The sequence below is a fragment of the Carcharodon carcharias genome, chromosome 1 (genome assembly GCF_017639515.1).
Source record: "Carcharodon carcharias isolate sCarCar2 chromosome 1, sCarCar2.pri, whole genome shotgun sequence".
Lineage (NCBI taxonomy): Eukaryota > Metazoa > Chordata > Chondrichthyes > Lamniformes > Lamnidae > Carcharodon > Carcharodon carcharias.
The window spans coordinates 29,949,581-29,964,653 of NC_054467.1; the positions used below are offsets into that span (position 1 = coordinate 29,949,581).

Below are 15,073 nucleotides of genomic sequence, written 5' to 3' on the forward strand. Positions count from 1 at the left end.
GTATTGTGGTGCTAAGTCATTCACAACAGGATGGTCTTGGACTTGATCCTTGCAGGAAAATTAATTCCTAAACAGGACTGATTCTCAATATTTTAATTTTCTTTTCCTCCTTTCCATGTTTGCTGATGGCACTTTCTGGGTGAGGTTGACTAACTGCAGACATCGGCATTGAGTAAAGGACTATTTGTGCTCTGCATGGTTCAGTACTACACGTACTAGGTGGTGCATTTATTAAATGAACCATTGCAAGAGGTCTGACACTTGCTGTATTTTGTCGTGCCCATAAGTACAGGTTAAAGATGGCTGGCAGTGAATGTTACTGCCACTCATTGACCCTGTGGTGTGGTGCCCCAAACAATGAGAGAAGCATAATGTAAAACTATTTCTTCATATGTGATTGCCCTATTTAAGTTATTTTTTCTTTTGAGAGTCAGACTACATTAAAGGCAGCAGAAAATGCCAGAAAATCTGGGCCAGAACAGAAGTTAGATGTTTGTCAATTTTAGCAACACTATGGTTGTTAAAGTTGGCCTTGGTACCCAGGGGCAGAGAGGGAAAATCTACCAGTTATCTCCCTCCTGAATGTACCCTGTGCCCTCTCCCTGCACATGTAATGTTGGTTGCCTCAATAGCTGCCTAACACTAGGACTTTAAGAATGGTGAGGTCAGTTGCCAGCATCTGTAGAATAGCCCAACATGAGTCAAGCACCTTCAAGAGAGTAGAGAATACTGATACAGGACTTGGAAGAAGTAGTCTGCTGGCATCTGGAAATTGTGCCAAAACTCTGCTCAAACATGTTAAATTTGTCACATTTTTATTTTCATTGAATTATATTCTACATTCCATACCACTAACTTTACCTTTCCTTTCCCCTTACTTTAGCATGTTCTATGGGAACCAGTACCAACAGGTTATATAGTGCTCTGGCTCCAACTATAACCGATAACAGAATACCACAGCCACAGGAGTATGGTGTCGAGAGAGACTTGGAACCAGTTGATCCAACGGACCCCGATGATCTCCTTAAAGAATGTCAGAAGGTCCTTGAAAACCGTCCACCCAGACTCCAGCGGGATTTTTTGTATCTAAAGAAAAGTAATCTTGCCAGTGACTCTCGTCCAATTAAGGTCCTGCAATGGAACATATTAGCACAAGGTCTGTTCTTTTTAGTATTAAACCAGTTGCACTAGTGGTGAATTTATTTGGGAAATGTGATATTTTAATATGACAGTAAGACTGTTAAATTCTAATTCTTGTAGGATTACTGTTCCATATTCAGTGCCAGCCCTCCAGCCACTTTCCTGAATGGTTAATGTTCATGTTCAAGTCCACACAATGTTAGAAAGCTGTTTGACAAAAGTGGGGTATCACAGACACAGCTGATCCAGTTCTTGTCCGACGTTCACATGGATTTTCCAGCAGGGTCACTGCATGGTGATCAACCCCAGTTGATTTTATTTTGCTTAACTTTCCTCCTTCAGTGCAGAGGTGCTGAGGTAAGTATTAATAGCCCAACTCTGCCCAGCTAAATCAGCATGAGCAGAAATCCAATTATTGACTCCCACCATAGACCCCTGAAAGGATGGTTATGTGAATACTACTTATACTCTGATGTCTTTCCCAATTATCATTCTTCAAGCCTGAGTCCAGAAAGTGGACAGGCTGCCTGAGCATGAAGGCATCACTGCTGAGCTCGAACCTGTGTTTACTGCAATGTGATTACCTCCTTTTCCTCCCCCCACCCTGACCAAATACTATCCATGAATAAAATTGTGGGATATTGCAGCATACTCCTAATTTTTGTGAAACATTAGCTGCTGTTGACTTTGTTTTGGTTAACAATTTCTAGCTTGTTACTTTGATTTGTACCCTTTTTATAAAAACTTTTAACCAGGTCTTTCCCAGCAAAATATATATATTTTTTAAGGTTGCTGCTTTCCTTTGAATGAAGGTTATGATTCTCAATGCATGTGTAAAAGTTATTACATTGAGGCATTGGTGGCAGCAGAAGAACAACACTCCAGCCACTATTTGCAACCTACAATATAAAGGGGGCAAGATCTGTTTGCAACAAGTTCACATCTTGTCCCAGAGCATAAGGATGGCTGTTTGTGGACAACATGCACCTTTTGGACCCATCACCAAACTCCTAAGTTTGTTTTAGATCACCGAAATTCCAATGTAAAAGTATTCTCGGGTCCCGTGGTGTAATTTGTCTCATTCACATAGATAATGAACCCCTAGATGAGGCGCGCACACACTATCTTACCACCATGTGCAAAAAGATGCAACTCTTAAATTAGTGATCTGTGCAGTTTTTCCATAGGCTGGTGGTTCAAATGCAGTTTTCTTTAAGTTTGAGTCATAATATTTAATGAGCTTTTCACTGTTGCAATTAAATAACCTGGACTAGTGCCAGGATCAGCGCTCTATTTTGAATGTGCCCTATACCCAATAAAGAATGTATGATAGGGTTCAGTTCATTCAAAGACTTAGTGCTAGAGCCAGAACAGGGACGAAGTGGCCCTTTGGCTGAACACACTGCTTTTTCTGCAATTTAGTAGTACTGGTCAACTGAGAAATCTTCCCCTTGCTATGGCTCTGATACCGGGGGATAGAACTTTGAGGCTGTAACAGGATGTTGTGTATTTTACAGCATCTGAGCTATGCTTTGTCCCTAATGTAAATTGCATGTGTGTACTACTATCTTCTTTCCTCCTCTGAAGATCACATAAAATGTGATTTGATTTTTTTTACATTTCATAGATGTAACTGGTACATTTTGATTTCAACTCTTCTCTCTCATTTTGATGCAGCTCTTGGAGAATGGAAGGACAATTTTATTAAGTGTCCAAGGGAAGCTTTGAATTGGTCAGAGCGTAAATACCTTATCCTGGAGGAAATTCTGACGTACCATCCAGATATCTTGTGTCTGCAAGAAGTGGACCATTACTTTGATACCTTCCAGCCAATTCTCAGTGGGCTAGGCTATCATTCAACCTTCTTTCCTAAACCATCGTCTCCTTGCTTGGATGTCGAACATAATAATGGGCCAGATGGATGTGCTTTGTTCTTTCTACGGGAGAGGTTTGAATTGATTGATAGTGCCACAATTAGACTAGCAGCCAGGATGTTGCAGACCAATCAAGTGGCTATTGTCCAAACCCTCCGGTGTATTGAAACCAGCAGGGTGTTTTGTGTTGCTGTAACACACCTGAAGGCCTGTAGTGGTTGGGAGCGGTTCCGTTCATCACAAGGCTGCGATCTGCTTCAGAATCTAGAAAGCATCACTGATGGTGCTGGTATTCCCCTTATTGTGTGTGGAGACTTCAATGCAGAACCGACTGAAGATGTTTACAAACAGTTTACTAAGTCCAGTCTAAATCTGAATAGTGCCTACAAGCTACTCAGCAATGATGGACAATCAGAACCTCCCTTCACGACATGGAAAATACGACCCTCAGGCGAAAGCTGCCACACGTTGGATTACATTTGGTATTCCCAGCATGCATTTTGTGTGAATAGATTGCTGAATTTGCCCACAGAGGAACAGATTGGCCCTAACCGCTTGCCATCTTTCCACTACCCTTCAGATCATTTGTCGCTTGTTTGTGAATTTAGCTTTCTAGATCAACTTGATGAATGTTGACTCATTTCAATCTCTTGTTAAAAGTGAAATTAAAATTTAGCCAATACATTGGACTGAATCTCCCCTTCTCCACCCTACCCCTCTCTTGGACCAATGATACCATCATATGGATATTTTGGAGACAAGGTGTTCCCTCAGAAAATGCTACACTATGCTTATGTCTCATGTGTAATGAGTTTTTTGCCAACCCTGATTGAAATGTCAGTAAATATTTAAGGAAAGTTCCTTCAAAGCATTTGCACATGCTTCTTGGAAGCGGTTTAGTTAATTTGTCTCTAATCAATCCAGAGAGTGGTTTGCGTTGCATTTTATTTATGAAATAAACAAATGGATAGTCTCATGAAGTTCTGATTTTGCATGTCAAGTTATTATAGTTAACCTGTATTTAATCCCTTGGGCTGCAACTGACCAAAGGGGAAAGGAAGACCCAATATACTAACCATTCTGCAACTTGTTGGGCTAAGTGTAAATGCACAAATGCTTCCAGAACCACAGAATTATCCAAGTATGAACAATTGTCAAACAAAATTATTAGATTGCAGTTAATAGGATTGTTGGAAAGTACCACTTTGAGGAGTTGGTAATTTTTTAAAAAAGCTATAACCAAATGTGCAATTTGTTGTAAATGTGTCTTTTTTAATTCAGGTTTTGTTCTCAAGGTGAAGGATGGTGGTGCTTGAGAATTTTTTCTTTGATGGGATGTGAGCATCAATAATTGTTCCCGTCCCTAATTGCCCTTGAGTAGGTGATGAGCTGCTGCTGAAGTTCATCTGGTGCAGGTACATCCACAGTGCTGTTAGGAAAGAAGTTTCAGGATTTTGATCCAGGAACCCAATTTCCACTATAGCACAGGCAGATAAAGCCCTTGATTTTGCTTAGTGGCAGAAGACCACCACTGACTGTACCCAGCTATTTCCCATTTATCTGTGGTCTGGTTGAGTTTTGTGCTGAAATTCATTCACATTCATTTTACATAAGACCCTTATAATCAGCAGCTAGGGGACACCTTCATTTAGCCGGAAGGGCTGGATTTGAATCCAGGTTTGAGATGAAAGGCCACCATCAACTCAATGTGCCACACCATTGCCATCCTTTAATCCTATTCTCTCAACTTTCCAGCACATCTTTTTAAATGCTACAGTAATCCCATTATTGTAACCTTTTGAGGAAAACTTTTCAATATTGTTCAACTGCAATTAATAGGGTTGAGCAAATATAATTTTGACCCTGAAGGTACTAACCATTCTAATTTGTGCAGTTTAAGTAACTTCTCAAAAACAAAACAAATGTGTATTTATAGTGCTGTGATTAAAAGCTATTTGGGCTCAAAATGTTACAAAAGTCAGTTATTAACAGAAACCATTTATATGTGGCATCATATTATCTTCCAATAAAATGAATAGATCCTTGAGTTGAAATAGTGGATATGGGATGTCAATCATTTGCTACTACTGGCAGCAGTAATTGTTGGGCTGATGCACTGCATTGGAAATACTTGAAACATTTGGGAGTAACTTTTTTCCCCAGATTTTGTTCAGTCTTAACTTTTGAAATCCATTCATATGAAATGATCACCACCACCATTGCAGTTTGAATAGTTGAAGATTTTTCTAAGGTTTATTTTTCTCACGTTCCAGCTGCAATTGAAGATAAAAGCTGGTGTCTTAAGCACAAAGAAAACTTCAAAAGTCCTAGAATCAGCTGCTTTTTTAAAAAAAAACTCACGGTGCTATTCTGAATTGATCCAATGTAATAAATTTTCCAAACATTTTAAATGAACAGATTTCTGAAAAATGTGTTGTGAATTTAAGTTGTATATAATCATTAGCCTGGTATTTACTTCTATGACTTTAATATAGCGTTCCAAGTTATTTTATCTTTTATCCTGACTCTGGATGGATCCCATAATCCATTTTGAATTGTAGTGCCCTGGGTATTAAGCCCCATATGAAAATCTGCCATACTACTAAGCTAAATTCCAAAAGCAGTTATAATTTATTTCTGCAACTTAAAATGCAGCTATTTATTGCTTTGATTTATATAGTGTACCAAATATTTATGGAGAGGAATATGTTAAGTATGAATATCCATTTGAGTTTAGGAATTCCAGTTTTAGATTCCTAGTTAACTTACTGTACATTGAAAGCAGCTGTTATTTCTGTTGTGTTGACCCATGTTCATTCAATAATAAGAGCTGTTAAGAACTAGAGCTGGTGGCTTTGAAAAAAGGCTTGTAATTAAATTGTTATAAAATAAATCAGAACTCCACTATTAATCTCTGAATTCAATGTTTGTTAATCCAAGCTTTTAGAAAACTTGAAGTCACTAAGAAATCATGAGTCAAGCATTACTGTTAAGTGTATTAACTATATCAAAGGCCATTTGTGTTCTGTTCCATCAGATACATCTAGAACTGTTTTTTTTTTGGTTGGGGGGGGTGGGGGGTGGAGTTTGCAGGGCTGTATCTCCCACAAAAGTTATGGCAGGTGCCTGGGATAAATCATTGAAGTTCAGGCTAATAATATGCAGAGCAACACACATGAAGCTAGAAGCAACAAGAAAGCTAATAATTGAGTTATTGAGAAAATAATCAAAGACCTGAATGGGGAAGATTGAAAGCTTGGGGGAATTTTTTTCTTGGATCTCATCCAGCAGTGCAAACCAGGTGCTTGAAGACCTTTCCTAGGTATAGCAGTAATAATTTAAGTCCAGATTTGAGATGCATACAGTTAATGAGTGGGGAAAGAGGTTCTGGGGTGGGAATAAACTAGCAATGTGTGAAAGAAATTTAGGATTGCAGATTAAATGTTGCTGCAAGAGTGTGTTTAGAAGAAAGCTTTTTTTTTTAAATCACATTGGGACAAACCCTCTAGAAATTTACAGCCGATCTAGTGTTGAACCTTTAGAACCCCCAGAGGAATTGTGTACACCACTATTTCATCTACTTGCACTATTTCTCTAGGGATTATATAGATTGGGAATCTTAGCAGAAATTCATGCCATTATCCTTTCCTCAATTGCCAACAAGTAGAATATTTGATGTAGTAGGGGGGTGGTATCCAAGATTCTGTTAAATTTTGGAACATGCTTAAGATTTCTTCCCTCACTACCTGCTCTTGATTTAGAACACCCTCTTTAGAAAATCAACTTTCATTTTAATTCTTTCCTGTACTGTTCCAATAAAGCTCAACGTAATCTTGGAACAAGAAAAAAGCCAACTACTGCAGATGCTGGAAAAATGCTTTGGCTCGAGTCATATGAACTTGACGTTAACTCTGTTTCTCTCTCCAGATGCTGCCCGACCAGCTGAGTTTTTCCAGCATTTTCTGTAATCTAGAACAGCACATCAGCTTTCTTTAGGCACTTTACAGCCTTCCAGACTCAATATTGAGCTCAATAATTTCAGACAAACTATTGGCAATTATGCTGCTTTTCCCACTTGGATCTCCTCTAGACACATCTTTTGTTTACTTGTTCCATTACTACCCCCTTTGAGTCTTGCACTATCTCTTTTGTCATTTACGCTTTCCTGCCTCCCATCATACAAGACTTGTTCCTCCATAACCACTCTTGCCTCCATTCTTGTTTAAAATTTGTCACATCTCTTTTTCCAATTAAGTAACGGTGCTGAATGACAAACTCTGTTTCTCTCTCCAAAGACACTGCCAGACCAGTTGAGTATTTACAATATCTTGTTTTTACTTCAGATTTTCAGCATCTGCAGTATTTTATTCTCATTATATTCTCTTTAGGGTTGGTGCTCTTATTCATTTTTCTAATGAGGTGGAATCACTTGCAGGGTTACGGTTCAGAACAATCTATGTACAAACAGCTCCAGAAGCTATGCAATACTGTCATTTGCATAGCCAGGAAGAATGTGGAGATGGTCTCCATGCATTTCTTCCATTGCTAGCACAGTTGAGGGTTCAACAGGAAAAAAAGAGAATGAGAGTTAATGTCTCAGGTACAGACCCTTCCATCTGCACTTTTGACACAGGGTCCTCACATCTGAAGCATCTTCAATTACTCCACCTTTGTTGCCTGAAATGTGTTTCCAGCTGTTGGGGTTAATCAGGAACTTTGGTCCTGAACAACTCTTAAGTCTTGACACAAGCTATTTTACTTACACCTATATCAGAAAACAAGGACATAATCCTAAGGACTTGAGCAGAAGTAGGCTATTGTGCCTCTCCCACCATTCAATAAGATATGACAGCCAATCTACTTAAATTTCACATTTCTGCTCTATTCCCCGAGTGCTTTCTTCCCTCGGTATCCAAAATCCTACCAATCCTCTGACTATGCTCAACAACTGAGCATCTACAGCGGTCTGGAGTAGAGAATTCTGAAAATTCACAATCCTCATCAAAGATGTTTCTCAGTTTGGATCATAAATAGCTGATCCCTTTATTCTGTGACTAAGATTCCCTAGTTTTGTAATCCCCAGCCAGAGGAAATATCCTCCCAGAATCTATCATATTAAGCCCCTCAAGAATTTCATGTTAAAATTTGATTTCCTCATTCTTCTAAACTCTAGGAAATATTGACCTGGGTCTGCTCTGCTCCATCTCAAAACAATCCCCTCATTCCAGGTATCAATCTAGTGAACCTTTAGTTTCTTCCTCTAAGCGAAGTACATCCTGCCTTGGGTAAAGAGGTCAAAACTCTACCTTTATGCCAGGTGTGGTCTCACCCTGTGCAATTGCAGCAAGACTTCTCATAATCCAATCCCTTTGTAATAGAGGCTAACATACTACTTAGTTGTCTAGCTGCATCTAGTTGAGATACTTCATGGGCTAAAAACGGACAAAGAGAAAGTATTAGAAAGACTGGCTGTGCTTAAAGTCACGAGGACCTGAAGACGCTGAGAAAAGTGAGGGTGGAAATTCCAGAGGTACTGGCCATATAGTTTTCCAGTCTTTCTTAGACTCAAGGGTGGTACCAGAAGACTGGAATTTGCAATGTTACATTTTTTTTCAACAACGGGTAAACCCAGCAACTACAGGCCAAGCAATTTAATCTTGGTGATAGGAAAGCTTTTGGATGATAATCTGGGACAAAATTAGGTTACTTAGATAAGTATGGATCAATTAAGGAAAGCAAGTGCAGATTTGTTTAAGGCAAATTATGTCTAACTTGCTAGAGTTTTTTTTGAGGTAACAAGAGATGGATGATGAGGATAATGTAGTGTATATGGACTTCCAGAAGGCTGGATGAATTGCCACATAATAAATGTGCCAGCAAAGTTGGAGCCTGTGAAATAAAAGGAAGAGTGGCAGCATAGATACAAATTTAACTTTGTGATAGAAAACAGACTAATGATGAACAGTTGTTTTCTTGGACTGGAGGAAGACATGCAGTAGAATTCCCCAGGGCTCAGTGCGATAATCACTGCTTGAATATATATATTAATGACCTACAATTGGCTGTGCAGAGCACAATTTCAAAACTTGGAAATAGTTTGAACTGTAAAAAGGCTTGAAGAGGACATAGGCAAGCTGGAAGAATGGGGTGAGATGTGGTAGATTAAATTTAATGCAGCGAAATGTGAAGTGATGCATTTTAGTAGGAAGAATGAGAGGCAATATAAAATGGTACAATTCTAAAGGGCCCCAGGAACAGAGACCTGGGGGCATATACGCATAAATCATTGAAGGTGACAAGGTAGGTTGAGAAAGTGCTTAAAAAGTCATAGTTCCCTGGGCTTTATAGAGACATGGAGCACAAAAGCAAGGAAGTTATGAAACCCTGGTTCAGCTTCAGCTGGAGTATTGTATCTAGTTCTAGAGACTTTATTTTAGGAAGGAATGTGAGGGTCCAAAAAATATTGATAATGGTTTTAGGGATAAGGGATTGGTTACATTAGTAGATTGGAGATGCCAGGATTGTTTTACTTAGGGAAGGTCAAGAGGAAATTTGAGAGATATTCAAAACCATGAGAGATCTGGATAGAGTAGGTAAAGAGAAACTGTTCCCATTGGTGGAAGAGTCAAGAATCAGAGGACATCAATTTAATATGATTGTTCTTTTGCCAATGGCAATGATGAAACTCTTTTTACGCAACAAGTGATTACTATCTGGAATGCAGCACCCAAGTGGCTTTCAAAAGGGAGTTAGGTAAGCACCTGAGAAGAAAACACATTGCAGAGCTATGAGGCAAGAGCAAGGGAGTGGGATGAGCTGAGTTGCTCTTGTAGAGAGCCAAAACATGATGAATCAAATGCTCTGCTTCTGTGCTGTAACCTATGATTCATGTGCAAGGACACAGATCCCTCTGGATATCAACATTTTCCAGTATCTCACCAAGTGTTCTATGGATCATTCTGCAACTTATACCCGCCCCCCCCCGCCCCGCCCACAACTGCTACATTCTTGCCCACTCATTTAACCTGTCAATATTCCTTTCTAGCCTCTGTGTACTCACCACCTACTTTCCCAACTACCTATCATTAAATCTGAGGAAAAAAATACACACTCTTCTCATCTAAATCATTGATATGCACAGTAAGTAGCTGAGGCCTTGCAGTATCCTGTTAGTTATAGCCTATGGAAAATAACCTAATTATATCTATTTTCTAACCATTAAGTAATCCCCAAGCTATGCTGATATTATACACTCAGCACTAATAGTATCTGATAACCTCTTCTGTGGTGCCTTATCACATGCTTCATGAAAATTCAAATACATTGCATCCACTGGTTCCCCCTTACCCCATCAATTACAACCTCAAAAAAATTCAGATTTGTCAAAGAAATTCCGTTTCAAAACTTTTAAGTGCCTGTTACAATTCTTAACAGTGGTAGTAATGTTCATCTAAATCTGGACCTAAGTCTGGATTTTTGCTATGCGAACAGCAAATAGAAATCAGCACACTTTGAAACGAGTGTACAACAAAATAGACTATACTTCAAATGTTGAAACTGTACAAATATTTTCCATCAGAACACTGGGTAATCTTCTCCCTGATTGTTCATTAAGGAGGGAGTTTCAATACCAGAATGCTGTTTTTAAAAAGCAGGTGGTTCTGAAGGGTTTAACATCTTGTTTCCAGGTCCCAAACCCACCCCTGGGGAAACTAATGGTGTGACTAGTTAATTGATGTGGGAAAAGGTCTTAAGAGTCAATTAATAGCCATGGGGGTAGGGACAGAAGTGACGCAACTCAACTGTGGGCCTGATTTAAACTCTCTTACTGTGACTACTGTGTGAGTACTCATACTGCAGAGAGATAGATTTCAGATTTGCACAAATGTCCCAGCAAAGCCAGAGATCTGGCTGCCTTCCTTGGGGCAGGGTGACTGCCCAATTGTCCCTGACATCCTTGCTCCCCTGCTCTTCTGCCCCATGTTACTAGCTGGTTGACGACACCTGCACCACCCAACTGCTCACTGTGCCACGGGTACCTGTTTGTCAAAGTCCCCGTCTGCACCCTTCACCCTTTTATGAGTCTGAGGTAATTCCCTATGGCAGCCATAACTCTCTTCCTTCTCTAGATGCAGGTACATTCACCTGGTCTTCCCCAGACAATATGTACTGCCCATGACACCACCACCACCTCCCCCATCCCCAACAATTAACAATCTCAACCAGCTTAATTTCTGTCATGTCCCTTAAACTCATGGTGATGCCCATTTGAAGTGGAAACAAAATGGCAGCTGTCTAAATGGATGTAATAAAGTTGGGTGGAGCATCCCATCTATGTTCAAATGCCATATGTTCACTAAATAATGAGGAAAATACATGGACCAAGGGCAGTGTGCTGCTGTTTGGATTCCCATACTGACTTTTAATAAAGAAAGATTTGAATTTGGTAATGTTGTGTCATGTCTTTATGATCGTAAATAAAATCCTCCAGCTGTAACTTCAGCAGAACTTTGAGAATTTTAAGCTGTTTCCACAGGGATTCCTTCAGGACAGTGCATGGTGATGTGAAGTATAATCTAACTATTTATTGTCCAGCGCAACACACTATGGAGTTTAACCATGTAACTAAAAAAAGTCAAAACTCCTTACAGTTAATTCTCTTTGCATAATCTTGAGAAAACTGTTCAAATCAAAGTTTATTTAAGTTTTCCATTTCTAAAAAGTGGGGGAGGTGCATTTGCAGTTTGCTGATTTCGGGATATTTACATTACAAAACATTTTTTTTCATCTTTTAAAAAATTAACTTTAAAGAAGATACGTAGACACTAGATATACTTTGTATTTCTTTACCAAAACACAATCAAAACAGGATTCACTTATATTTTGGTAAAATCTACTTGAATACACTTTGAAACAAGAGTACAACAAAATAGAATATACTTCAAATGTTGAAACTGTACAAACATTTTCAGTCAGAACACTGGTAATCTCCCTGATCAATCATTAAGGAGGGAGTTTCAGTACCAGAATCCAGTTTTAAAAAGCAGGTGGTTGTGAAGGGTTTAACATCTTGTTTTGGTCCATTTGTTTCAGGTTTGAATACCATTGAACAGTGAGTACTGATGAAATCCAAAGGCAGTATCAGGGTACAAGAGCGTTAGTTACCATGTCAACGCTGAAGAGCATTGGTGGAACATTAACCCAACTATGCTCCAGCAATTAACCACATATGGTACCTCCATGTCTTCATGGTCAGACTCAGTAATTGAACTAGCCAATACTATAATATCCCCTGCCAAACGCAAAATAGTTCTTCATCTCTGTGTAAACAGAAATTGATTTTAAAAATGGATTGAACAAAAGGATGTTAATTATAAATTCTTGTAACAGTTTCCTTTTTAAAAATGTTGGGTCCTGATGGCGAGACTTCCTCTTTAACTGAAGTCAGCAGGCTGAGAACTACCTGAAAAAGAACAGCTCATTGCACAAAGCTAGACTGAACATGACCTTGAAGTGGCATTTTTTTAAAAAAAGCGAAATGTTTATACATACACCAAGGCAAAGTGACACAGGCATTATATAAAAAAAAGGTTATAACAGAAGATCTGTCACTTAACTTGACCACAAACCATGTATCTGGCTGGCTCTAACTACCATAAAATAACATGTTACTCCATAACAATACTGTGTTTTGTGTGTAAGATTAAAAAGAGCTTTAAACAAAAAGCTAGGTCTTACATAGCTTATTTTTTCTTAAAAATGGAAAAACTCAAGCTGTCATTTAACATTGCTCACTAACTGTAATTATACAAATCCTGAAATCCATCTTCATACCCTTCTCTCCAAATAAAAGCAGTAACTTCTATTTCAATTTAAACCTTCACATTCCATACAGTTGTTTGTTTTTTTTAAAAAGAGAATTCACTTAGCACCAGTAGAAATAAAAGTACTGTGTGCACACAGTGTTATTTAAGCAAAGGTTGGTATGCATTTGAAATGCAATAGGCAGCATCCAGTTTTAAAGAGCCAGCATCACCAGCAACTTGCTTGCAAGTAACCAATTCAACAAACTTAAGATTGCAAGGCTCCTGGCTAGTCATTTGCTGATGGGCTGTCAGCAGTTCCAATTTCATCATGATTCTGCAACAGATACTTGAACCATTTTACAAATAAAAATTTAAATGTCAGCATTTTGATAATTTCAAGGAAGAGAGCTAAGAGGCTGACCCCTAAATTAAGACATACTAAAGAAAGGAAGAGGACTTGATAAGCATGTTCACAGATATGGAAAACTTGCACCGAGAAGGATTTAAGAACTAGGGGGTACTGTATAAAATGTCAAGGGAAAACAAGGAAATTGGGCAGCTTTAGTTTAAAAGAGTAGACAGAGTAGGTGGTCTGAAAAATCTGGATGAAGTCAAGTTAGTACATGAGATACGGGGTTATTAGTTTTATATTTATAAAACAAAACCTGATGAGAGATTCATGGAAGGTGTGTGCATAGCAGCCAAAAAGGTTGATTATCAGCCTGTGAAATCCTTCCAATACGCCTGATGGCAGGCAGTAAGAGGAGAATTTCCTGGTCAGCTATCCTGCAGAAGGCAATGGCAAACCACTGCAGTACTTTGCCAAGCATTATCATGGACCAATCCAATGGGAGTCCATGGTCACCAACACCCTCTCAGGTCATGGTACCTGGAGGAGGATGAGAGATTGGAAGGATTGGTTAGAAGGACCAATGGTCTTCTGCCCAAAATATTAGTGGCTGTAATTTTTTTGAATAGTCTCATCAGTAATATAGCAAAAGGCCAGATCACATTTCAGTTCAAGACCTTCACTACAATGCATAGCCAGGACCTTATAATGAAGTTGTCTGTTGGGAGCAGGTCACAAATTCTTGATAGCACTGGTGCTTTAAAGCTTATGCAATTTTCAGAGAAACATTCCAAACCAGTCATCGAAATATTAGTGTTTCCAAAAATTCTTAGTGTAGACTTAAGATGTAGTGAAACACATGGTCCCTTTTTTGGGGTCAATATGCGTTTAATTGCATATGAATTCATTGAAATCTCATTTGTTCCTATTCAAAGAGTTTCTTTGTCAGCATTTGATGATGTGGCTCAAATCCCACTGTGAAGCATGAGGTGGAAAAAAAAATTTGATACCTGCTGGAAACACTTTTTTTAAAGTTTCACTTGACAACCTTTTGTCTCTTAACAGCTGCGCTATTATTTTTCACCAGTCACCGTGGCTTCTGCCTCTGTTTTCATTGTCAAAGGAAGGGCGATGGCTGAGGGCGCACTGACAACCACCCAGCGAGTCACAGTCTTGCTACCCTCTACAGAACGCTCTTCCTTAATCACAGGCAGATTATGAAGATCTGCTCCCACCTTTGTAGCCACGCCTTCCTGCTTGACCTCTGCCCCTTTGATGACGGCTGTAATAACTCGAGCAGGGCTCTGGCCGGTCGCTTGCTGGGCAGGAACTGCTAGTCTCATTACAGGTGTCCCACCTGCTATTGACATGGGAGAAAGAGCCCGAATAGCTGCCTGTGCTCCAACGATGTTAATACTACTGGTTGTAGCCAAGCCTGTCTTTGTCTGTAAGTGACACTGGGTGATCTGGGTTGCGGGGATGGTGATGATTTTTGCCGGCTGCATAGTGATTTTGTCTCCATTCTCTACCGTTGGAGCAGGCACCATTGTCGGGATAGTTTGGATAAGAACCTTTGGAGTAGAGATGGTTGTGTTTGCGCTGGTTATTACTGTTGAAACTGGGTTCATTGACTGAACAGCCACCGTTGAAAACTTCTGGCCTGAAGAGGACATTACAACAGGCACCTGCATTGCAACACGAACAGTTCTGCTGCTGGCAAAGAAATGGAAAGAACAAGTTAAAAACACAGCTATTTTTAGGCTCCGCTAATACCTCGTATTGTTCTTCCAACAGCGCCTGATTATTTTTTTTATGAAGACAGCATTGCTGATTACACGCAATGACTACAATATCCTCAGCCTGCAATGCCATTTGTGGGATGCAAATGACAGTTTCCCTTTTTC

At 39.3% G+C, this 15,073-nt stretch overlaps 2 protein-coding genes across 11 annotated transcripts in view; one reads left to right on the plus strand and one right to left on the minus strand.

Moving 5' to 3' along the window:
- Window positions 1-5,925, plus strand: part of LOC121272143 (nocturnin-like) — a 36,067-nt gene extending 30,142 nt beyond the window's left edge. For all 3 annotated transcript variants that reach the window (XM_041179025.1, XM_041180529.1, XM_041179752.1), the window contains exons 2-3: window positions 884-1,156; window positions 2,818-5,925. In XM_041179025.1, the coding sequence (XP_041034959.1) occupies window positions 884-1,156; window positions 2,818-3,650 (1,106 nt within the window). In that variant the 3' untranslated portion in view covers window positions 3,651-5,925. The remainder of the gene's footprint in view (window positions 1-883; window positions 1,157-2,817) is intronic.
- A 5,921-nt stretch (window positions 5,926-11,846) lies between these two features.
- LOC121278906 (ETS-related transcription factor Elf-2-like) overlaps window positions 11,847-15,073 on the minus strand; it is a 104,895-nt gene continuing 101,668 nt past the window's right edge. For 7 of the 8 annotated variants that reach the window (XM_041189451.1, XM_041189440.1, XM_041189467.1 and 4 more), the window contains one exon: window positions 11,847-14,882. In XM_041189451.1, the coding sequence (XP_041045385.1) occupies window positions 14,243-14,882 (640 nt within the window). In that variant the 3' untranslated portion in view covers window positions 11,847-14,242. The remainder of the gene's footprint in view (window positions 14,883-15,073) is intronic. The other variant, XM_041189457.1, reaches the window with a different exon arrangement.